The sequence below is a fragment of the Dreissena polymorpha genome, chromosome 8 (assembly GCF_020536995.1).
Source record: "Dreissena polymorpha isolate Duluth1 chromosome 8, UMN_Dpol_1.0, whole genome shotgun sequence".
NCBI lineage: Eukaryota > Metazoa > Mollusca > Bivalvia > Myida > Dreissenidae > Dreissena > Dreissena polymorpha.
Genome location: NC_068362.1, coordinates 9692916 through 9719999, shown reverse-complemented (window position 1 = coordinate 9719999; position 27084 = coordinate 9692916). Strand labels below are relative to the sequence as shown.

General features: G+C 35.2%; 2 protein-coding genes across 3 annotated transcripts; one reads left to right on the top strand and one right to left on the bottom strand.

Moving 5' to 3' along the window:
* Positions 1-6339: 6339 nt before the first annotated feature.
* Positions 6340-10163, bottom strand: LOC127842604 (uncharacterized). The gene is made up of 2 exons (XM_052372194.1): positions 9246-10163; positions 6340-7269 (listed from the first exon to the last, which is right to left on the bottom strand). The coding sequence occupies exons 1-2, from the start codon at positions 9549-9551 to the stop codon at positions 6409-6411; spliced, it is 1167 nt and encodes a 388-aa protein (XP_052228154.1). The 5' UTR covers positions 9552-10163; the 3' UTR covers positions 6340-6408.
* Positions 10164-11277: 1114 nt separating this feature from the next.
* LOC127841835 (zinc transporter ZIP12-like) lies at positions 11278-26051 on the top strand. 2 transcript variants are annotated; one of them, XM_052370956.1, is made up of 15 exons: positions 11278-11319; positions 12568-12662; positions 14752-14960; positions 15620-15916; positions 16519-16621; positions 17087-17182; positions 18290-18621; positions 18905-19169; positions 19743-19912; positions 20286-20468; positions 21301-21357; positions 22599-22812; positions 23101-23253; positions 24339-24526; positions 25466-26051. In XM_052370956.1, exons 2-15 carry the CDS (start codon positions 12593-12595, stop codon positions 25601-25603), a joined length of 2475 nt encoding a protein of 824 aa, XP_052226916.1. In that variant the 5' UTR covers positions 11278-11319; positions 12568-12592; the 3' UTR covers positions 25604-26051. The 2 variants fall into 2 exon arrangements, with proteins under 2 accessions (XP_052226916.1, XP_052226915.1); XM_052370955.1 differs by lacking the exon at positions 11278-11319 and adding an exon at positions 11335-11482.
* The last annotated feature ends 1033 nt before the right edge of the window (positions 26052-27084 follow it).

Here is a 27084-nt window from a genome sequence, read left to right as displayed (position 1 = left end):
ACATATAGTTTTCAACTATTTACACTGCAACCAATGCTATTGAACTTGCAGACGTGATAAACTAGATGCCGCCGTCCATTCCGAGGCAAGCATATGTTGTCGTTGTATACCCTTTATTACTTATATAAACTGTAAACATGCCGATAACTTTCAAGCTATAACGGCAAGAAAGAAGTGATAAGCGTTTATATATCGTATTTACATTCGCTCTTTATCGCGACTTTACTCGCTGCGAAATTTCTTAGCGGGTCACAAAATAACTGCTCCCGCTAATAAAATTCGCAGCGAGTAAATCCGAGATAAAGAGCGAATATATTAACACAAAATAAATATGCTAATCACTTTCTTGCTGATACGGTATCAATACGCTGTGCGGTATTCAAACAATCAAAACAAGGGTTTACAACGGCGAAAAAATACCTCTCTCGGTATGGACGTCGCAATCTTTTTTGTCACGTGATTACCCCTCTGTGTAATTATTAGATATACCTTTCATTGACTACCATATTAAAGTATGGAACGCCTCAGCTGTCTCGCCTATATACTTTTATTTTCGTTGTCTGCATGTCTATGGTCGTTACGTGGGATTCGAATATCGTTAGGTACAAGCAACAAGTTGTAGAGTGAAATCTGCATTGTGTTATATATAGTTCATCTATCGTTCTGTACAAACAAAATTCCGTCTTGTAAAGTTCGCATTTTGTTTGGTGCAATTATCATTGTATAATGTTCAGAATTAACTTTGCTCTGTACAAACAAATTTTTGCTGTGTGCAAATTACACATCGTTATGTGCTTTAGATAATGGTTATGTATGTATGACGAGTTTTGCTGTGCAATATACAAATCGTTATGTACATATTTCAATTGGTTTTATCCGATTTTATTGTTGTTCTCTACAAAACGCACTTTGTTCTGTGCAATACACACTCCGTTATGTAGTTGTCTTTATGTTATAATTTCCGTTGTCTGCATATCTTAAACCGTTATGTACAGTTCATATAACGTTGTGTTTAAACAGAAAGTTGTCTAGTGGCCAACGCATTTTATTTTGTCCGTATCAAAAACCGTTATGTACAAAAACAATACCGTCCTGTATATTGTGCATGTTGTTTTGTGTGTTTATAAGTCTATTCCGTATAAAGCTTAGTGTGTTATGTACACAAAACATGTTATTCTTTGCAAAGAGCTTGTTGTTTTGTACTTCTGCAAATTTGTTATGAACGTATTACGTGTTGTACTGTGCATTATACAACAAGTTCTGTACAGATTTAAATTGGTTGTACGCACTTATACTTCTATAAAACTACCACTTTGTTTTATGCAATTAGTACTTTCGTTTTCTGCATTTAATAAACCGTTCTGTCGATATTACAAATCGTCTTCTGATGTTCGCACTTCGTTCTTCGCATTATTGGTATCACCGTTCTGTCTGAAAACCAGGTCGTTATGACTGCTCTTAACTTGGTTATGTGCAAACTACACTCCGTTCTGTGGTAAAATTGGTGGGAAATATGGAATTAGTCGAGGATTCCCAATTGACCCGTCTAGTCTTAAAGCGCGCAGCAATGGAGGCTGCACTTGAAGAAGTTGGCCTCTGGTATTTGTGGCACAATTTCAGGGCCAATAAAATATCATTAGAAGAAGCCAAAAAGTTGACTGATGAAGAACTGTCCGCCTTAGGCGTCAATACAATAGGAGATCGAGTTCGATTAAAGGAAAAATTAAAGGAAAGTGGCGAAGGTTAGTGACACATTATTTCGACCTTCTAAAGGGTACATGACTGAAAACATGTTGAGGTTTACCGAGCCGATGTATCATGTAGATTTATATCCTCACAGGACTTAAACAATACAAATAAGATGACATTTGTCATAATATTCTGTTTAGATAATCTATATTTTAAAAATCATAATGGTCAGTTTTTAATGTGGAATTAATGCTAAGAGATTTTTAAACATTGAACGAAACAGAGAAAAAACCCGTCGGAATCCCCCCGGTCCATTTATTTTTCATCATGACCTTCAACAATTCAGGATACTAAGAATTTTGTAAATTATATTGTTAATATGACGTAGGTCGATATGTTTTGCCGTGTTAAAGCGACAACCTCGATTTGCTTGTTTCGACTATGTTTTGCGAGTATAATACTGGTATCACGAAGAAATAGAAAATACATTTCCAACCACATATATCAAAATGTTCGGCAAAATAGCTCCTACAAAATGATATACAAATATTTAGGTTATCTGTACAATTGTTCATATAACTTGGAAATATCATGAAAATTTGCGTTTGGACCAAAATATCATAACTCGCGCCAAAATATCATAACTCGCGCATTTGATTTTGTATAAGCACATGGTATCAGTGTGTGCGCATCGAAATTTATGTTAATCTGGTGAAAATGTTATTGAATTCGGACAACTGGTTCTAGAGATATTGCATTTAAACCATGTTCAAAGAAATACAATTTTCTATCGTCGATATGTAAACACCCCTTTAACTTTGTAGGATGAGATTTATTCAAATGACGTCGTTAATTTGCACTAAGAACGAAGGGTCAAATTTACGATTTTCGTGTTGTGATATGGTTTTCTGCCCGTATAACTGCAGCGTTTTACAACAACATCAAGTATGTTACACCAAAATGCACAGAAATGAATTCCCCATCGCATGATACAAATATCTCAGTACCATATTGCGAAATGAAAATCTCCGATAGAATACCAGGAGATCACGCATGTTATAGCGGTAGTTTTATACTATTTATAATGCAAATGGTGATATACCGTTATACCAGACTAAATGTTACTTAAATGTGTGTGGCAAAGGAAAACTTGTTTCTTCACTAGTTAGGGCCTACATATTATGAGATCTAGTGAAACTTGCTGCAAATGTTTATTGATATAATATCATAATAAAGCGCCAGCAGATTTTTTTTTTCTGTCGCATTGTATTCAAACAACGTCTGCTGGGAAAGAAAAGTAGATGACTATATAGCTAAACAACAACCAGTGGTCCGTAAATGAACTGGAATTTTCACGTGAAACAGTCACGCATAATAAAAATTAAAGTGACTTTACGGACCATTGGCCGTTGTTGAGTTAAAAGAAAACCCGATTCGGAAGGGGAACAGTTTTCACAAATTAAAATACTTAAAGAGTAAATAACCGAGCTCGGAGAACGCTTACAAAAATACACCGTGTTCTGTTTGATCGTGTTTCATCCGGAAAATTAAAGTGTCGTTTATTTTTCTAGGTGGACGTAGGCAGCCAGTTACTCTTGGAAAGGTGCTGAAATTTGTTACTGGAACAAAAGAAGAGCCTGTGTTGGGATTTTCGTTGAAGCCATCCATCCACTTCTCAGAAAACCAATCATTTTTGCCATCCGCCAATACATGTATCAACCGCTTAAATTTGACCATTCCCTCCGAGACTGCGGCTATTCCAAATAACACCGAGCTGTTCAACCTGTATGATTATGCCTTCTCAAATGACTGTTTTGGACTGCAATAAATTTGATCAAATGTGTGAGACAGGGGATAAGAACTACTTGATATAATACAGCCACGGTGTAAATCCAGACAATCATAGTGTTTTCAGTATAAGTTTTCACATTTAATTATTTTATGCATGAATGACTATGCATTTCAACAAATTGGCATTTTTACATTCATTTTGTATTTGCAGTGTAAGATACTCTTCAGAAGAATAACCAGATATGGTTCTCTGTTTCCATGTTTTGTTTGTTCTCTTGTCAATTATTCAAGTTCCTATTTGATTAATCTGCATATGTCTAATTGCATATTTGTTCAATTGTAATTCAGTGCAATACGACGGTAAGTACTTATTAATTTAAAAGCACTTACCATAGTATTACACTGACCTGACTGTTGAGAGATTTGCGTGTGTAGTGTTTTAGATTGAGTTAAAAGTTGCATGCTTATCAAAATGCTTTCTTTTTGTTTATTCTTTCTGTAAAATAATTTTAAAAAACGTATAGGCAGGGGTGCTCAATAAACTTAAGTCACTCGTACCTGTTACGAATTTGCAACACAAGACGTTAAAACAGATGGGTTGTTTTATACATAATTAGCAGTTGAAAATGTTATGAAATGAGAAATCCGCCATCATGAACAATGTCTCATTATCTCATAAGCTTTTCAAATACCGTCTGCTGCAAGACGCATATATGACTCTGCATGAACCAAAGCGCAAACTTCGAAAATGATATATTTAAAGCACTTTAGGGCACTGCAGACGGAAATTCACAACATTGCAGTAAAATAGAAATTTCTTATCTTTAAAAAACCAGTTTATACAAAGTTTTCAAATTTCGATAATAATCCTTCTATATATTTCTTTAGGACAAGCGTTTGAACATGCTCATTTTTGCATGCACACACTATCAAAGATTGATTGTAATTGACATTTAGTTACAAACTGTTTAATGTTACAAATTCTTTTTTGAATATATAGATTTGTTTATTCTATTATTTGCATTTCATCAATCGTTTTCTATTAGATATGCAACACGTGGGCTATTTATTTTACAAAACGGGAATGAATCGAGGAAGGATTCCGACTTACCAGTTTACGATAGAGTGTCCTTTGATAAGGCATGTATTCGTATTGAAGTATACGTTTGCAACGTAAGAATCGTGAGTAGGTGAAATGTTGAGAAGGAATAACTGAACAATTGTAAGAATGCCATACTACAACATTCAAACAAACTGAAATATGTCAAAGAATCAAGTTTCCCTTAATATCTACGAGTTAATACAATCCGTTACTGACTAGGGTATCATTGTTTTAATGAAGGAAACATAAACTGAAACAAGAGCTGTCTCCGAAGGATAAGACATGTCCCCGAAGATGCTCTGATAATAGGAAGATGCTTTGATGGAAACATTAGGTTAAAACAGGATATTTGTCACTAATGTATGATATCAGTACCATTACAAATGGCTTATATATTTGGCAAATTTTGCTATAAATTAAGGTCCGTAACTCTGAAGTGCCCAGGTCAATTTAACTGGTTATCGAACGTGACCTAGATTTTATGGCTTAACGGATTTTCATGAAGATTGGTGAAGATCCGATGACAATTGCTTGAGTTATTAAGTGGAAACGAGAAAGACATTTTTTTTCGTTGATTCAAGGGCCGTAATTCAGGAGTGTCTGAGTCAATTTGGCGGAATTTTGTAACTCGACGTAGATCTTATTTCGTGAAGTTTGGTGACGATCCGATGACAATTACTTGAGTAATTGAGCGGAAACGCAATTCTTTGATGATTCAAGGTACATTTGACTGATTATCGAACTTAACCTAGATTTTATTGCCTTACACATTTTAATGAAGTTTGGTGAAGATCCGATGATAATTGCTTGAGTCATTGAGCGGAAACGAGAACAAACCTAATTTTACGATGATTTAAGGGTCGTAACTCAGGAGTGTCTGGGTCAACTTGTCCGATTATCGAACTTGAACTAGGTGTTATTGCCTTTTACATTTTCATGAAGTGTGGCGAAGATCCTATGACATTTGCTCGAGTTATTGAGCGGAAACATGAACAAACCAAATTTTACGATGATTCAAGGGCCGTAACTCTGGAGTGTCTGGGTCAATTTGCCCACAATCGAACTTGACCTAGATGCTATTGCCTTGCACATTCTGATGACAATTGCTTGACTTATTGAGCGGAAACTAAACCGGATGGACGGACTAACTAACTAACGGACGGTGCGATTTTAATATGCCGCCAGAACCAAAGGTTCGGGTGCGTAAGAACAAACATAGCCAACATACATCAGCAATCGTGTATGTTTTATCACATGGGGCCATCTCTGTATTTCTAAATAATTATAATGTGACAGCATCTGTGTTTGAACCATAAATATGTTTATTTGCAGTATCGAGCAAATGATAGGAAATTAGCATTTGCTTATGATGAGCAAATGTTCCTATACTCAGTTTTTTTTATCTGAACCGTCAAATCATACAAGTCTTGTCAAAAACAACACCGAGTCCGTAATAACTTCAAACATCACCTTCTCATAGTACTTTAATTTGGCATTGATGTGTGTGTGTACACCTTTATAATCAATGATCATTTACCATAAAGGCGGCATCAGCCTTAATTCCATCGACTGCCTTTCGCTAATGGTATATTAATAGATCAGTGCAACACTCAGTTAAATGCTGTTTACTTTTCAATCACTTAGTTTAGTATTACAGTGACACAGTGATCTGTTTGGACCATAAGAGTATTTTGAGGAATTATTGGTTAGCTATATTAACACCTCATTGTGCTTGATACACGGTTTACAAATGCAATTGGCGAAATAACCATTCTGAGTTTTACAATCATGAAAAAGAACAGTGTCATACATTTATTTCTACGCTATTAGTTTGGAAAACTGTCATGTATTAATATAATGTGTACAGCTTGAATGAAAATCTGGACTCCGGATCGAGAAATCTCAAAATCTGTATCTAAATGTTCCAACTCCTGCTGACACTGTTGAGAAACAATATATGTTGATTGCTGAAATATCGGCCTGGACTCATGTAATAGCTGGTTAGCATTTACGGTATCTGCTTCGTCTGCTGTTTGAGAAGGACGGTCTGTATTTACGTTTATTGCTCCTGCTAAAAACAAACGTTTAGAAGTAGAACGAACAGTTCGCAATCTGTGGTTTGCCCACGCCTCATTCCACGTGTCAAGTTTATGGTTTATGTTCGAAAGGAAAACAAAATGCAGTGCGCATATGTGGCGTTCATCCAGAGGATCTAGAATACTTTCCTCTTCCATATAAAAGAAAAGGTCATGGAAGTAAGAAAGAACACCTTCGTACACATCTCTCCACATTCTCTCAACACGCTGGTTATGAACGCTTTTGCCTGTTATCATTCCATAACCGTTATCCAGGATATATCTGGCAATATCAAGATTTTCCATTCCTTGATCTGTTCGAACTTTCTTTGGAATCCCATATTTTGCTACAGCTTTCTTGAAGCAGCCGTATACTGTTTTGGACTTGTTGTTATCGATACATTTAAGAAAAACAACAAAACGACTGAAGCCATCAACACCACCAGAAATAATGAATCTCCATCGAATAAGCTTGTGATTACTATCAATGTGCCATACATAATTTGGGGCCTCCACGTTGTAGATTCTTCTGTGCAAACGTCTGTGGCGTCTCTCTTGAATCCCTTCTTTATCGACAATGTGCAGTCGTTCTCTTAATTGGGACCTCTTTACCTGTACGGAGTGCAAAATAGTCTTGTTAGTAAGAGACATTTTAACATTTTCTTTTCCACCTATCATTTACAATGGGTAGCTTTCTAATCACCAAGGCAACACAGTATAAATAATCTGTCTTATGATTGTAAAATAAATCAATACAATAGGAGAGCCGACTCTATCTTGAAATTGTCTTTTGCAAAAAAGATGTTAAATTGTCTCTTTATAAGGGACATGGTTCAGTAGTCTGTTTCCAGGGAAGGCAACTCACTATTTTGGATCTTAGTCGATCAAGCAGTATGAACTTGACGAATTTGAAATATGATACTGCTGACCTCATCAACACATTCACCAAAGTCAATCACGCATGTCGGCATTTCCAATGACAATTATGACTGGTTCAATTTGAAATTGTCATGATCGCAACTGGATCTTTTCGGACTGTATTTTTTCCTTTATCGCATGCTTTATATATTAATAGTGGAATAACACTATATATCTAATTATAATATATGGTGACATATCGTTTGCTTCGTTTGCTTATGCATATTCTAAAATGACTGAACTATATGCAGAAGTATCCAAGAATCCATAATCGAAAATATTTTTTGCACAGGATATATATGCATTTTTTTCAGCTAGATAATACCGACAAGCAATCATCTAAATACTATGTGCATTGACAACGGTCTTTGCAAATTTTTCCAAGCAAAACTGAATGATAATGGATCAGGAATAGCAACACACGGATATTAATATTGAAAGGGGATTTGGGGTTACGCCTTTGTGGAGATTCTATCGGTTATATCACGGCGACAAGTACCCCTATCAATGGCCCTTGTATTTCATTACCAGTAATGCAAAATATTATTTCCAAGACACTGACTGCTTTTTCCACGTGAATACAGAAGTTTAGTGGTGTTAGACGAATAAATCCCGTCATTAAACGTCAGAGAGAATGTTGGCCGGCCAAGTCGTATTTCGAACATCAAACCCATGTATTTAGACTCAGACACTACCGACTGATCCTGAGGCCTCCGTGCACTAGTTATTAAAGTACTTGATTTGAAATCACAAGGCAATGCCCGCTTGCGACCATTTCGGATTTTCGTGAGAAGAATTCTTCCGGCTGACTTGCGGAAGTTCGATATTTCTATCCAGATTATCAATCTAGTCACTAATGAGCCGGGTAGCTCAATATAACTGAAATAATGGAGACACGATGTAAAACCCTATGCAAAGAAACTCAAAAGTTACTGAGCTATTGATGCGTGTCTAGAATAAGTATATACCACGGGCTGCATTGGGTAGGTTTCATATGGGAAAGCAGTCAGTAGCTTGAAAACAATTGTGTGAAGTGGGCCTACTATGGTGAGAGTACGTGAATGTAGGAATAGAAAGAGTGATCGACGTATTATTACTAGAATGCTTTTGTATATGACCTGTTCAAACACAATTCTAAACAAATGCACTTTACTCAGATGTCACTATATCCGATTATCTCATGGAATGGCCCATATTTACTAGACATAGCTTTTTAGTAGAAAGAAGGCCCGTAGGAAGAACAATGTAATTGAAGGGGCACAGTCTTTCTAGGGGGTGGGTCTCTCAAGAAAATGTCTATTCCTAGATGGCTCTGGTGTGCTCTGACAATGTTTCCCGCGTTCCAAAAAGGTAAAATAGAAACATAAATCTATGAACATATCAACTCAAATTAACATTAATTCTAAAATCTATGATAGTACATTTTTGGGCTAGGTGCACTCACTATTCCTACGGGCCTGGAAAGTATGGGCAGAGCTTTGGGTACTTGATGGGTATCCGTTATTCAGTTACATTATAGCTGCACACGTAAATAATTTCCTCGGAATCAATATAAGACTTCCTGGTCATAGGCTGCTTTCCAACATGCACAGAGGGTCATAGAGGTAACATAAGTATAGTAAGTATATTGAGAAATAACGTAAATGAAAGTAAGTGAAATGTACGAGTACCTTTATTCCTCTCACACGAAGTATCTGTCCTATCATTTTCTCTCCGCAGCGAGGATACTCAGAAATAAGCTCTCTGACATGTTTGTCTAGCGTTTGGTTGTCAATATCAGTAAAACTGTGCACATATATGTTGAACTGAATCATTCGGCGAAACACTGTTCTCTCTGATACATCCAACATTTTAGCCATACCTTTTACAGAAAAGCCCGATTCCAACAATGTATGAATAATATCCTTTGTTATTTCGAACTTAAACACCTTGTTCTTTTTTCCAAATCGGATACATTCAACACGTAATCTCATCATATCTGCATTGCTATTAATTCCAAGATTAACAAAGTCTTTCCTTGTCAGTTTACAATTAATGTCAGGGGTTATTTTTTCGCTCCTGATTTAAAAAAAAATGTGCATCCAAGTTAACGCTTCTTAAAACACGTTCCATTGCCTCCATTTTTAATATTTTGGTTGAAGGTTATGTACAAATACTGGTAAATAATTGGTATGTACAGAACACATTACAGTATTTGCAGAACAGTTGGTTGTGTTCGCAGAACGTGTAGTCATTTCGAGATAACGGTAAGGATTGTACACAATGAACTGCGATAAGGATACGTTACAAAGTTGCACACATAGAACAACATAGTCTATATAGAACAACGGTAAAATGCACAAAACGACCAGTCTAATATACAGAACAATTTTTCACTTACTCGAAAAACACTTGTTCATAGCGAAATGCCATAAGCACATAATAAACATTTGTAAACACAGAACAACTTTAAGATTTACAAAGCGAATTGCCGAATTTACAGAACGAATTTTACTTTTCAACGAACAAACTGTTTTTCATAGAGAGCGGTTTTAATAACGTAATAAACACTACAGTGTAACTACATAACGGAGTGTGTATTGCACAGAACAAAGTGCGCTTTGTAGAGAACAACAATAAAATCGAATAAAACCAATTAAAATATGTACATAACGATTTGTATATTGCACAGCAAAACTCGTCATACATACATAACGCATTATCTAAAGCACATAACGATGTGTAATTTGCACACAACAAAAAGTTTTTTGTACAGAGCAAAGTTAATTCTGAACATTATACAATGATAATTGCACCAAACAAAATGCGAACGTTACAAGACGGAATTTTGTTTGTACAGAACGATAGATGAACTATATATAACACAATGCAGATTTCACTCTACAACTTGTTGCTTGTACCTAACGATATTCGAATCCCACGTAACGACCATAGACATGCAGACAACGAAAATAAAAGTATATAGGCGAGACAGCTGAAGCGTTCCATATTAAAGCGGTAGTTAAGGAATGGGGGCTTCGTGAATCTCTGTCACGGCGTGACTGCCAAAACTAGATAAGAAACTGAAATTGTGAAATGTCTAAATGTGGCAACTGCTAGTCACATAGTGCTCAAGACAGATAAAAGTTAATAAGGAACAACAGTACACCTAACAAATTTGATTATATGTTTCGAGTCCCGTTGAATTGTGTTAAACCAGATAATTAATTAGTTAACAGCAAAACAAACATTTTAGTCCATACAAATGGTTTTATTTAAATATATATAATCAGCAGCATTAAGCCTAGAGAGTGTGTTCCTTATAAGCGTTCATGTGAATGATGTGATTTATGTTAAAACATTCCAACCAGGCAGATATCCGCCGAACAATGGGATTGACAATCAGTTCACATGTGATTTGCCATAGCAAAGGGTTAACAAATACAATAAATATGATTAAATAGGACATCTTCTTATTGAGAAACATCGGTCATACAGAAATTAAACGGTTAAAATTTTAATTGTAGTTTGTGAGTATATTATTTGAACTGCTATGTGAAGAGTGATAAGTTGCACAGCTACATATTATTGACTTCATAATTCTGATCCAATCGGATAAAACAAATCTTATATTGCTTACAAATATGAGTCAAAACACATTTACCGAAAACACATCAATCCGAAAACACTCTGTCCGAGGACGTTAAACGTCGAACAAATTGGCATTGTCTTGTTTAAATGAACAAATGAAACTGCACATAGAAGGTTATTTAAAAATCTCTTAATTTTTTCTTGGACTTGGATTGTTTAATCACATATTTATTTATTTTTCATATTTTTTCGTACATTTATTTATTTTTCATCTTGTGTCGTACGTTTATTTATTTGTCATATTTTGTCGTAGAGATATACGTTTCTAAAGCAGTCTGTAAGTATTTAGTTTCATTGATTATAATCCATTCATTGCTGCATTTATTCTTCAGTCAAATTTATGGGACTTTCCGTATTGTATTTAAGAAAATATTTCACGATAAAATATCAAAATAACCATCGCATTTATGCTTTAGTAGTAAACCCTTATGTTATTAGCCACTTGGGTAAACGTGTACCTCCCAGTGTGTCTTTAATAATTTTAGCGGTTTAAATACATATTTAATAGATTTTACTTATTTCGTTTGACAATGTGTTCTAATGTTTGTAAATTATTTGATATGAATATTGAAATACGCTTAGAACAATAAGCATATTGCATAAGGGAGTAGTTTTGAACGCCGACGATATAACGTACGTCATTTGAATCTTTATCAGAGGTTGTATCGTTAAATTTTTAACCCTTTGCATGCTGGGAAATTTGTCGTCTGCTAAAATGTCGTCTGCAGAATTTCTAAAATTAGCATTTTCTTCTATTTTTTTCAAAGAATACTATCAGAATAGCAAACAGTTTGGATCCTGATGAGACGCCACGTTGTGTGGCGTCTCATCTGGATCCAAACTGTTTGCAAAGGCCTTTAAAATTCAGCTCCAGCGCTTTAAGGGTTAAGCACGTTTTTAATGTAAAACTTGTATGTGTAAATTCTATATGTGATCAGCTTGGCACAAACCTAAACACACATACTAAAACCCCAGAGATTATTCAGGTATGCTTTTGAAACCGAAAAAGATTTGCATCGTGACATTATGTATATGAATTATCAATATACTGTCAAAAATGTGATAGTTTACTATTTAGATATGGGCTGTGTTCTGTGAAAAAAGGGTTTAATGCATGTGCGTAAAGTGTCGTCCAATATTTGCCTGTGCAGTCCGAACTTGCTAATCAGGGACGACACTTTCCGCTTTTATGATCTTTTTCGTTTAAAGAGAGTCTCTTTGTAGCACAAATCCAGTTAAGGCGGAAAGGATCGTCCCTGATTAGCAAGTACGGATTGCACAAGCTAATCTTGGACGACACTTTACGCACATGCATTAAACCGCCTTTACACAGAGCACGGCTCATTTATTTTTTTAATGTAGGTTGAGAAGATTTCATTTTGGAGCCATGCAAAGCCCAGGGTTGGAATATCTGATGATGCTTCTCGTTGTCTGCCGCATAGAGGACGTGTCTTCAGGTCCGTTTAGATTTTGTTATTCGTTGTTAAAATCTAATACCATAGCACAGAAAAATATGCTCTTAATCTTCCTCTTCACAAGGAACACAATTAGCGTTTTATAATTACGAAGTGATTCAAGTAGGTCATAATTTCTTGCCTAATAACTAATAGGGGGTAAATCAAGGGTAATTTAAAACCTCACATATTATCTAGTTTGTATCTAAATGTGCGAATGTCACGTTAGAATTACATTTAGATTTAACATTGCTTATGAATGATGAAAACACTCAGAACAGAACCTTAGCACAGCACAGTAAAATATAGCTTTTATTTCAATTGTTATGTCAGATGTGATAGAATCAAAATGATGTATTTTTAATTCGACGATTAAAAACCTGTGATATTCAGATATGAAAATATGTCGACCAAACGTTGAATTAATTTAGCCTCGATCTGGAAAACAGGGGCTTAATGCATGTGCGTAAAGTTTCGTCGTAGATAATCCTGCGCAGTACGCACTGGATAACCAGGGACGATACTTTCCACTTTAATGACATTTTTCGTGAAAAGGAAGTTACCGAAAATACAGTCTAGGTGCAAAGTGTCCTCCTTGATTAGTCTGTCCTAACATGCATGAAGCCCCGTTTTAAAAGTGCGAGGCTAATTTACATTCAACGACAATGAGTGAACTGAAACACACTTCTTATTGGCGTCGCACTGAATAGCGGCGACTAGTATGTAATATGTTTTTTTCGCTTATGGGAGGAGAAGTTATTTTATGGATAAATGCATATATTTTTGTAGTCAGAATATCTTGCATAGTGGTGATTTTTGTGTAAATTAGTGTAAATAAGTGCTGCATTTGTGCCTTTTACATTTACTACAACATTTATTGCCAATAATGCAAAGCTAATTCTTTTAATTAATTACTGATCACAAGGACTGGGCAATAATAAAAGATCACAGGGACTGGGCAAATACGCAAACCGGTGAAACTTTCTGGTTTTGTATAAAAACAAAACTTCTTTGTTCCACTATCCTAGCAACCACCTAGTTACTAATAAAGGCGCTATAGAGCGCGAAGCGCGACACGTATTATCAATTGTAATAATGAATCTTGATAAAGGAAGCAGCCGCTTATCAATGAGGAGCACCATCACAGCACCTCAGTCTCATTACTATCAAGTCCTCCCACAGTTTGTTTTTTGAAGAAGCACATATAGAAGGCCGCAGGCCTGACCCGTATCTTGCCAGTGGTGTGGACCCTTTGGTATGGACCTTTTACCCCGCTCACTATACAGCGTTTAATCTTCCGGGTTTACATTTAAACCGACTATTAATAGCTTATTAATATTTTAGTTAGAAGATGCTTTTTCAAGCGGTTCCGTAGTGTAGTGGTTACACGCTCGCTTCACATGTGAGAGGCCCAAGGTTCGAGCCCCAGTAGAATCAAATTATTTTATTTGTGTTCTATGTTAACTTTTTGTTTTGATGTAGACATTTTAGTTTTAATAAATATGCTGTTTTATTGTAACAATTTTTTTGTTTTTATTATGCCCATGAAATATATGTGTGAGAGGGTGGCGGGTTCGTAAACACATTAAAACTTGTACAGTGTTTTCATATCAATGAGTACTCAACCCCTATCGTAAATGAGCAACGTAAGAATTAGTTCAGAATCATCTCCCATTGAAGTTGAGAAAACTATGAAATAACGCTTACAAGATGAAGCAGATTTTTTAAAACCTACACAGTTCTGTTCCATTAATGAAAACTGCACACAGATGCCAGTAAAAAAAGGAAACCAATGTAAATACAAATGAACTATGAAATATTTAGGGGTTACAACACAAAATCATAGATAATGGTTATTTTGGGGTTATAACACAACATCATAGATAATAGTTATTTGGGGGCTATTACACAAAATCATAGATAATGGTTATACCAGTCTCTTTTTCTATTTTGTTTTAAATTATCGGCCAATATATAAATATTTACAGAAGAAAAAAAATCGTTCCATGTAACTTCATTGAGTGCCTTTTACACTGAAATTCCCGACGCCCTTTGATGCTTTGCATCAATACTTATCTTGTACCACTTTAAGATCACGAGCACACGCACCCCGTGTTGAGGAACTTCCAGAGTTGGGTCAGCGACAAGTTTTCATCGGAGTCGCTGGAGGACCCACAGGCATTAAAAAGCTTTCTAAAAATCGTATTCGCAAGACTGAACACGCTTCGCTCTGAAATCCCGTGCGGCAGGCATGGCGGTGGGGCCGATGCTCGCTCTGACAATTCAAATCATCTAGATAGGGTGAGGACGTGGTATTTGATGAGATTGCTTGTAGCATAAGGAAAATGTCTTTCTTTTTTTAATTCGCTGTGGAGATGCGTTATATTATTACAAGAGCGAATATATGATTTTATTACCCGCATGCGCAAACGTTTTCATCAAAATTGTCGCCCGTTCCGGTGATAATATGCCGTATATGCGTTGAGTTCAGTGTAAACGCGTGTTATCATTTACGGTTATTCTTTCTCTTCCGATGAATATGCTATACTTTATTCATCGTCATAAACTATTATATATTAAAAAGGCTTTTTAAACGAAATAACGAGTAGTTATATTTTATTGAATAATCCGGTAGGAATCATAACGCTGTGTCATTATCGCATTGTTGCATTATTGTGCCCATACTATGAGGGACAGGTGGTTTCAGTAGTCATCGAAACTTGTCCCCTTTGATCTTTTGTGAAAGGCAGTATGTTATTTATCGTGGTTTAGAATTTCGGATTTTGCAAACGCTGATCGAAACAATGACACTTTATTCGCTAAAAAAAGCTTCGCGCTATTGGCTAAATTGTTATGTTCTGTTAAATAAAAACAACAATAGATTGCCGTTCGACTACCGATGATGGAGTTTGAATCTAATGTATCGTGTAAAGATAACGCGAACATGTTTTTCGTTGCAGGTAGAGCACGCCATTGTGGAACAAGTTTGCAAACACAGTGACTGTAAGTTTAAGGATATTCTACGGTCGCCAGAATATTTGAAGATGTTTTGTAAACTGACGCTGACGAGCGCCTTATTCCCGGAACACATATGCAATGCAAACTGGACGTCTTCGGATGAATTCGATGATGTCAATATGTTGATGACGTCGGTTCGAAGACACTATCGTAGGGATGCATCCTTTTCGAATGGGCATGGAGGGGCTTCTTCGCTGAATATAGTTTTCGAAACGGAAGCATATGCAAATCGATTATTAGTATGTAAAGTGGTTATAATAATGATGATGATCATCATCTTCATCGTCTTCTTCTTCTTCGTCATCATTATCATCATCATCATCATCATCATCATCATCATCATCATCATCATCATCATCATCATCATCATCATCATCATCATCATCATCATCATATCATCATCATCATCATCATCATCATCATCATCATCATCATCATCATCATCATCATCATCATCATCATCATCATCATCATCGTCGTCATCATCATCATCATCATTATCATCATCATCATCATCATTATCATCATCATCATCATCATCATCATCATCATCATCATCATCATCATCATCATCATCATCATCATCAAAGTCGTCGTCATCATCATCATCATCAGCATCATCATCAAAGTCGTCGTCATCATCATCTTCATCTTCTTCTTCTTCATCGTCATCATCATCATTATCATCATTGTCATCATTGTCATCATAGTCGTCGTCATCATCATCATCTTCTTCATCATCTTCATTGTCATCATTGTCATCATCGTCATCATTGAAAACTTGCTAATATCACGTGTGTGGTTTGCATTCTTCGAGAAAAAAAACTTAATATATTTACAGTGTTTACGCGACAGACATGTATCAGAGGCGACGAATTTGAACAGAGGAGCGCACGCGGATTTGGGTAACGCGGTGGTCTTGGTCGTCCATAAAATTTTAGAAGGTAAAACTTTGGCAGACACAATTTTGGAGACTTTTGCTCGTAAGCCATCATGATATAATATTATTCCAGCGCTGACAGATCTTCGTATCATTGTCATGTCTATATCGTGTACATCATTTATTTATTTTGCTCTTAAAAAAAAGATTTGGCTAATTCTGTATCAAGTGAAATTGCGATAACAAATATACCCTATACATATAAAGGTCTTAAATGAAACTGACAACACATTCTTTAACCACTGTCAACTAATAATATTAATGTACCTGCTTCAAAGTCTGTACATCGTATTTACGTCGTTGTTTGTATTATTTTTGTTAAATAGATTCACTCAACAAACTTACAAATGCTTTCTTGTTTCTAAGCACATACTTTTCTAGATTATATCCAACAACATACTTATCTCGAAAAAAACGCTTGTCTTGTTTCGTTATATAATAGTTTGTCTGATAAGGCATCATTTTTCAGGATTAAACTTTATCAACAACAGTGACTTATGTCCCATGGATTTTCTGCACGATTCGTATTCCACGCTGCAACGACGGAGCGGCTTACATGACCATAGTATTGTGCCAGTTTACTTACATTTGAGCTGCATTCTGTGAAAAGTGGGTTTAATGTATGTGCGTAAAGTATCTTTCCAGATCAGCCTGTGCAGCCCGCTATGGATGATCAGGGTCGATACTTTCAGCTTTTATGGTATTTTTTTGTTTAAAGGAAGTTTCTTCTTAGGAAAACTCCAGATATCCAAGAAATTGTCGTCCCTGATTAGCTTTGCGGACTTTACAGGCTAATATTGGTCGACATTTTACGTACATTAAACCACGTTTCTACAGAGCTTGGCTCCTTAATGATTTGAAGTGTGTACAAGCCAAACAAATATCAACTGAGGTCAATCGATCTATATGTCGCGAATAAAAACTAATAAAAAATGTAGACAAACACAAAACACACAAGCCCAGTATGCTTTCTTCCGCCTTTACACAACTCATCATTTTTCATAACTATTCCTCTGTTGTTCTTTTCTTTTCTCTCTAAAAAATATAAATTATATTAGCATATCTTGTATAACATGTCTGAACTTTATTGCTTTGTACAATCACTATGTTGTATGATCATATACATTTTTACATTGTATGTATGATATTGAATAAAAAAAAATCTTAAAAAAAAAAAAAAAAAAAAAATTAGACATAAGCCCTTGAAAGGACTATGATAAAAAACGCCTCAATTCCGACTGCGATGTACTTATTTACATTAATGCTCTATAATTAAGTTTATGTCGTTAAACTGTTATAAGAATATCATATAATAACAAAAATGAGCAATTTCATAGAAATAACAGGTTGCAGGATCAACGGGGTTTCAGGGGATTACAAACGGGTTGGACAGAATGTAATCATACGGTTTATAACTTTAAATTTGCAAATATCTCACGTTATTGAAATACATTTGAACAATCTTTAGTTCAATAACAAGATTTACGAATATATCCTTTAACACGTCTGAAATCGGTGCCCAAAGTTAACGTTGTGTGCTGTATAACTGTGTACATGGAAGATTGACACATCGAAGTTGGGCGAAAAAAACATGCTTATTAAATAAAGTAATTCTGATTTATTTCATATTTCCATAAGCAGCACTGCCATAAGCAGCACTGCCTACTTGTAGTTTCAGTAATAGACAGAATCCTACACAACGCCGCTACGCTGACTAAAGGAGACAGTCTAAAACGCAGTAACGCATTAAGGCGGGCTATGTTTTCTATGCAAGAATTTCCATCAACAAAATATTTGCTCGCGAGGGACGAAAGCATATCCAAATATCATCCATCAATGAAAATACTGCAAGCTAAGAAAGACATCGATGGCGATCGCGATCACCCGTCAGCTCATGGTCCACAATGGCCATCCACTGGTGGTAGTAGTAATCACGGTGGTACCCATAGCAATCAGTTCTTGCATGATGATGTTAAACCTGACAGAAACGATGTTGTAATTCGGGTATGCATGAACAGAGTGTAGATCAGGTCGATTTTGTAATAGTATATTACTAAAATAAAAAAATATTCGAGAATCGTTTTTCTTTCTATAATATTTTGAGGCATACCTATGAACGGATACTAGAGACACAGTAAAACATAATCCTTTGGGGAAATGTTTACACGTTTCATAACACAATTCTTGCGGAAACAGATTTGATTAAGGATTTTCTTTTTAAATTTAATGTGAAAGCATAAAGGTTTGTTTCTACAGTCATGCCTTAATATAATTTGTCAACTTACAGAACTGTTACAATGGTCGCTCGTTAATGGATATATACACCGGCAATCACCATAACCAGCACACAGATTCTGTTTCCATGGGATTGTTCCTGGACATGTGTCCCGCCATTCTGGACCAACTTATACACGGTGCTACAGATTGCTGGAGACTTTCCACCGAGCCTCATCTCACGACACCTGCTACAATACCGACATTTTCAGTGTCTAAAACGACGATTTCAAATGAAACATTATCAAACAATACTTCGACAAAATCAAAAGCAAATAGTAAGTAAGAGCAGTGTCATGACATCAAACATTCTAAAGGATTATATCTGATTTTTTTTAATGACATATATCCGATAGGTCTGATACTTGAATCTTTGTTTACTTCTACTACGCCTCCTCTTGGCCATCCAAAAGTCGCATGAGCCTCAAACGGGTCATCCCACAACATTGTGCACATGCTTGCGTTATCTACATCTGATAAAAAGATTGTTAGCGATTTGGGGTGTTACGATCCAAAGAAAGAAAACATTTCACGATAAATGAAATGATGCTAGAAGACGACATTGTCTTTTAAGTTTGAACATTGTGTTGGATTACTTCGTCGAATATAGAGTCCGTTTCCAGCGCTGGGCCAGTACTTGGTTTCTTCCGAACAGATCTTCGGTTTCAGAGCTATTAGTTCAGTAACTGGTTGAACCATTTGCTTCAAATACATATCTGCATGAATTGATGGACAACACTAAGTGTTGTGCTGAACAAGTTTACTGTAAAAAGCGTTAATGTTTTCGTCATTGACACCTTAACCTAATGCACATATATATATAGCGACCTGTTTTTCTCTACCAATTTTAGGCTACATTTTCGGATCTCTTTCCACACTTGTCATCAGTCTGTTCAGCATGTTCGGTGCCGTTTTCATGAAACTGACGAGGGTCAACATCCGCGCCTATCTCATGGCCTTTATGCTGTCCCTCGCCGTTGGTTGCCTTGTTGCAGATGCTGGTTTGCATTTACTACCCGAGGTCAGTTCAATTAAAACCCTTAACAGGCACGAGCTGTGAGACATTTGTAGTTCCTGAGAAATTAAACTAAATTTAATAACCTTTCTTACTAGATTCAAGCTTCATTACCATCCGTTAGATAGTGAAAATCTTTCTTGTTAAAATACATATTGCCATATGTAAATAAACCTACCGGTATGTGTTTTTCATATTTACATGATATAAAAAGTGTAAGAGTGCAAGACAAAAACAAAACTTATGAGTTGTAATATTCGTGCATATGGTTATGTTGTGCTATTTTAGTGAGTTTTTTCTGATGTGGTAATTTCCGCCTTGCACCTTTGATGACGTGGTATATCGTTTGGCAAACAAGCAATCACTATTGCCATTATAGATACTCGCAGAAGAGAAAGAGGAGGAAAATGATGGTGAACATGATGAGCTACTTTCCGCGCCTCTCAAGAAAATGTGTGCCTTCTTGGCTAGTATCTATGCCTTCTTTATCTTGGAGCTCATGTTGTCAACAAAGCACGAGCATAGTCACTCTGACCAGAACGGTACAGTTGCAGAACAACAGGTAAACATTTTTGAAATTGTATTACTAAACAATTTGTTTCGTACAAAAGCTGTTAAGGAGTGGTGATTTCGTTCCAAAAATAAACTGAATAAACTGAATGAAGAAATAATGAAGTGAATCATGAACAATAATGTGATCATTTTTATATATGCAACACTTTAAAAATGTATTTTTTGGAAAAGCTACTATAATAACGAGGACATGGTTATACATAACAAGATTATTGTCATGGGGTATCGGTGAGAATTGGCATCCGGGGTACATGTACATTTGAACGAGTGGTCGTATTAATTCAATTTTGTGAATTAATGTACATTAGTCCGTAATATAAATATTATTGGATAGTATTCATCAACTATTGAATATATATATATATATATATATATATATATATATATATATATATATATATATATATATCAATTTATTAACCCGGTCATATTTAAAAAATGTATTTCGTTAAACCCTCGTAATTGGGGTTATACAATTTGTTACTTGCGTCTATTTTAAAACTAAATATAAATCTTTTGACCACGTGGTTCGCACTGTTACACATATATGCATACTCGTGATGTGCGTTCAAAGGCGTTTTACATTTTAGCCCTGATCACTGGGTAATAGATTTTGAAATGAGATTTTACAAGGTTTAAGCCACAAGTCAATCATTTCCTTATCACGTTTGTAACTACGTTAGGGTTGTATTCGTATTAACTCTTTGAAGCGACGACTCTAAATCGAAACACTTATTTTAAAAGAACTTTGAATTATACAAAAGAAAAACATGTCCTTAAACGTGATATTTCAATTTATACCATGTATACAACAATTACAGATCGTGTTGAAGAGCGTAAATCCAGTGAATGATATCAACACTAAGAACCTAACTGTGGTGAGTACGTATTTTGTTGGGCATGCACTAAAAAACGTATTGATTTAATGTGCGACTGAAATAATGGAGAAGCAATCTGGTATTCGCATTGCAAAGTTGTGTTACTAACAATAAACTATTATTTCATCACTGGCAACTTACCAATCAAACCAAATTTTCATACTCTTTATTATTCCATAAAAAATTAGGATACATCTCTTTGAACAAGACGGATGCCGATTTTTTTGTCTAAATTTAGACTTCAAGAAAAGGAAGCTGTATTCGGTAGAATGTAATGTCAACTTGGAAATATAAGAGTAACATGAAAACAAATATATAGCCGGTCTGTTATTATTTCTTCTTTTTTGAAAAAGCATTTGATACTATGAATGATGATTTCATGTTTAAAGTGTAAAACACTTCAAATTCGGTGGCGATCTCGTTCGGTGGAATAAAGTGTTGTAGCCTGATCAAATAGTGTTATAGTAATGAACAATTTGCAAATATGCGAAAGTTTAAAAAAAAATGTCGTCCAATATTGCTGTCCACTCTCATCATGCTTGTTTGCTATCTGTATCGAATTACTTTTAAATTATAATGAACAAAACACACGAACAATCACAGGTATTATCCAAATGTGTTGATATAAAAAGCCACTTGTAAAGACGAAGCTATCTTTATTAACAACGGATCTGGAGACACTAAAACCTCAAAACATGCAATAAAACTTTTTGGAAATACCAAAGCATTAAACCGGAGCATTTTTAAGTTAACCGTTCTGAGGATAGGGGTATAAGAAAACTAAAACTAAAACACATTCAATTAAAAGCAATACTAACTAATTGGCACCATTGTTTAAATGAAAAAAAAACACAACACATCTGTTAAACACGCCCTTGTATGTGCATTATTGATCTCTTTGTTTAAAATTTGGGAAATAATTTATATGTACTTGTTTTGGAACTTATTTCAAATGTGCAATATTTAAATAAATAATATTTATTTCGATGTGTATGATATATTGATATTGAATTAATGAAAATTGTAATATTCTTTATTATAAAACATTAGTTTTTATTGATACAGTTTAATCTCATCAACTACACTTTGTTGTAAACTATATATTGCAAATACAACGCCATAAAGTAAGATTAAGTAAGAGGTCATTAAACGATGCAACAGCACTGTTGTGTAATAAATCAAATGCTTGAAAGGGACATGTAAAAGACGTAACCATGGTATTTTGTTTCTGTTTCTCACAGCGCAACAAGCTTAACAACCTCGAGCGAGACGGCTCACAACGCTCCGTAACTCACCACAATCCTGTGCTTTCTGCGAAGCAGACAAACCAAACACATCAAGGCCAACCACAAGCCTGCGGTCGCACAAGCAGCCTAGATGACCCACGCTGTAACTCTGTCAGTGCCGCAAATTCGAATGCTAGCGACCGAATCAGTGTGCATGACACGCCATCTAGTAAGGGAAACTATCTTCTTATTTATACGGTCTTTTGTTTCTCTTTATGTAAATGTTTGAAAGATTCGTCAGGCAAACGGGTCAGACTGGCTCATTTGAAAGAGCGATTGTCTACACGGGTACTTTTTGACTGGGCTGTATAAATGAATTCGGTTTTGAAACAATTTCTTTTGCTTTTCCATTCCTGTTATCAGTAAGCGGTATACGTGTTTATATTCAGTACTGATTAAACGCTTAGATGAAAAAATAAAATAAAATAAAGTACATCTAAAAAAAACACTTTTCCAGACATTAAAGCTCTTGCGTGGATGATAATCATCGGTGATGGCATCCACAACTTTGCGGACGGTCTCGCCATTGGTGCTGCTTATGCTGTGACCTTCACCAAAGGTCTCTCCATCTCCATCACCGTGCTTTGTCACGAGGTGCCACACGAACTAGGTTTGCTCAGTTTAGTTTACGTAAAATGCATTATAATTCAATATTACTTCCAAAGCTAAGTGTCGATCTTGTTGAAATCTTTGCTAAAAGGTATCTCGGTATCAATTAATGTGCTGTGTAATAAGGCGTTACACATACTTCTGTTTTGTACCAATATCGAATACTTTGCATATTGAAGTAACCAATACAATCATAAAGTCGCAGCTGAGGGAAAGAGTACATATTTAGTCTATTTTAAATTGATAACTGAAGTAGTAAAAACATCAGTAGAATCCATTTTATTTACTACAAATAATAGGGCACACATCCGAATGATGAGGCTTTATTTTTATTTCCATCGCAAAAGTTTCCTCGGATACATCAGAACATTCACGTATGCAGTTAACCTTCACTAACTGATCTTTTTCCTAACATCTTTAACTCCGCACTGTCAGGAGTTAACACACTAGTTAGATGGGCCCGAACTAGCATTGATAATGACTTAAATTCAAGTGCAATACAGCGTTCTATTTATGTTGACCAATACGCTAGGTTTAAAAATAATTAAATATACATAAACTGCTACGTTTAGCTTCTTTCAACTGGAATTTCAATAGAAAAGCCATACAAGTTTGAACCTTGTAGTATATTGTTTAGTTTTATCTGAAGATAATAATCACAAGTGTCAAAATAGTTCCGTTATATATAGATATATTCGGTAAACATATATTTATCCGGCGGCCTTTATTTAATGTTCCGCGTAAGTAACAGCAAACGTTAATTCACCGTGCATTAATCTTGTGCACGCCTTTTGTATGCATTCACATATCAATCAATATTTCGTATTGGAGCACAGCGATACTTTCAGCCTCCCTCATTTCATTGTTGGAACACTGGACTTAATTCATGAGCGTTAAGAGTCGTCCCCGTTTAGCCTTTGGGGACTGCACTTTCCGCTTTTATGGAAATAATCATTCCTATGAAGTATCATCTAAACTTAAACCTATTTCAGTCAAAATATTACGTCGCTGCTTATCTTTGATGACACATGACGAACATGAATTATGCCCAGTTTTCCCAGAAACGAGGCTAACATATTTTGACAGGTGACTTTGCTGTTCTCATATCCACGGGTATGTCAATCAAGAAGGCGTTGGTACTGAACTTCCTATCGAGCCTGACGGCATTTGCAGGCCTCTATATCGGACTGGCATTAGGGGCACAGGAGGAGACGTCTAAATGGATATTCTCCGTGGGTGCCGGCATGTTTCTCTATGTCGCTTTGACCGACTTAGTGAGTATGCTTTTGTGCTTTTTTCATTATGCATACACATATATACTTAATATTGAGCTCTTTACGAGGTCTCTTTTTATATCAATACAAACTACACTTCTAATGTCTATTGTTCAGAATTCAAGGATATTTAGCTATAATGATTTCCACTATTATTTCAATTATTTCAATCAAAATGCCGATATGTTTCTGTAGGTCGCCTTGACCATCTTAGTGAGTTTGATGATTTGCTATAATATTGAACAAATAAAAACAATTTTACTTAATTCGCAAACGTGCACATATTAATTCTAACGATGAAGTATTGCTTAAATGTCATCATATTTAGCGACCATTGCTTAGAGCACTCTTTTCGGACTCTCGCCGTATTTCAGCTAACCGCATTTCCTCGAGTATGCCTTATAACTATAAATTAAAGATGTGACATCAATGGTCATTTTTTACTTGGTCTATATTTTTTAACTAGTTCAGGAACATTGACAGTGAGTCTTTGCTACTACTTTCCTCGACAAGTGTCATATACATTATATTAAATAGCAATGGTATTCGTATCTCTTTCAGAAGCATTGAATGGATCAAATTTTTAAACATTATAAAGTCGTGTTTATAAATCATCTACCTTGTTTACTTGCCTGACTTAATTTTATGTTTATCACGTCATCAATACAATTTTCATGCATTCACATCATATGTATTGACTGTTACGTCAGATAAATACACAAAAATAAGCGTTATTGTGTGTGACTATTTCATGGATAATAAGAAATACAGCGCCATTAAATAGCACGTTTAACAGAAGCCTTTAACAAGAACGAGCAATACAAAAAGTGTAGCAAAACCAAATTTGAAATAATAAGACGTTTGAAATCCTTGTTGATGTCACGATCGTTTTTTTTTTGTTGAAAATCGTAGTCAATTATGGGATGCTGTGCTTTTCAGATACCAGAATGTAAGGAAATCTACAAGAAAACGCCGACCGTTAAAATGTTTGTGACCGAAAACCTCGGACTCCTTTTCGGTTTAGCCATCATGTTGTTGCTAGCAATGTACGAGGACAGCATGAAAATTGACATTTAATTGAAATACATGAAATACTGAATAGTAATGCAAACGAGCTGTAAACGGCTTCACAGAATCGTATCAACGGTACTTCCCATATAAAGATACATACGTAAAGACACATTTCCCATTCCTGATTTTTTATTTGCTAGAAAAAGTAATGTCGCGGCATTTTAACACAATCATTTGGCTGAGTTAACACGCTACGTTAACACACCTATTTAAATATAGTATTGGACAATGCAACATTCGGTCTCGTTACACATATCTATATTTAAGAATGCCACATTGCAAAGATCATTATCAAAAAATGTAGCATGCAACATGTTCCTGCTTTAAATAAGTAAGAGTTGCGACGATTTAGCAAGCCTTATTTCACTCAATTTTGATTTCAAACAACATTGTCCTTAATAATTTGGTGTGTTTCTCTTTTCTGAGATTTTAGGTTTAATGTATGAGTGCAATAAATTTGAGAGTGATTTGTGATGTTATTATAAATATCATTGTTTTAATCAGAAAATCATCACAACAGTGAAATAAATGTCAAAATGCCTTTTAAATGTATTTCAGTATCACTTAGGCAAAACAACTTTTAATTCTTTATTAACGCACAATTTAAACAATAAATTAAATGTGATATATACACCCTTGATAAATGAATAAATGAAATTGCATCAAATTTGATTGCTTTGAGAAAAAAAATGAGGAAATCATTGAACAAGTTAGAGCGGAAGAGTAATAGAAGGATAAATGACCAAACATGGACAATATACAGCAGGTTTTCACGCCGGCTAAAACAGATAAATAAATTAAAAACAGCAATATTATAAAATAAGTTATAATGATAATGTTTTTAAAGACATCGGAAAACCAACAACAACTTCCGATGTTTAAACCCGTTTAATGTTTAATTTCATTAAATATAATAAGCTATATGCACGCAAATGCGAACTGCACTAATTACGCACACTTTGATTTACTTGTAATTGCGATTTGATTCATCACTGGGCATAAGTATTATCAAAGTCTGACGTAATAAGATAATAAACTACTAAGCTAACATTTTCATGCAGATTCACAATGAATCTGCATTTGTTAAGCGTAAAAAGATGTGAAGTGTCAAGTGCGTGTTATCGAAACCATTGAAAATCTTAGTAAAACAGCAGTATGCTATTTCCTAAAACTTTTGAATATGCGTGTTATTTGTATCGATCATCCTAAGAAATATATTATTTAAGCGGCGCTTTTCATCGGATACAAAAAAACGTTTATCTATGGTGAATACATGAGCAATTGCTTGCATGATAAATATAATTCTACATATAGCAGATTAGAAATCACGCTTGTAACGCACTTATCTTTACATCGAGACTCAACCTTCAAAGGTTTGAGTCAAACTAAGGTAAAAAGAGTTTACTTATAAATAATTTCCATACGATTAGTTTATACAGTAAAGCAGCTGTCTGAAGCTCAATAACAAAGCCAATATGAATTCAAAT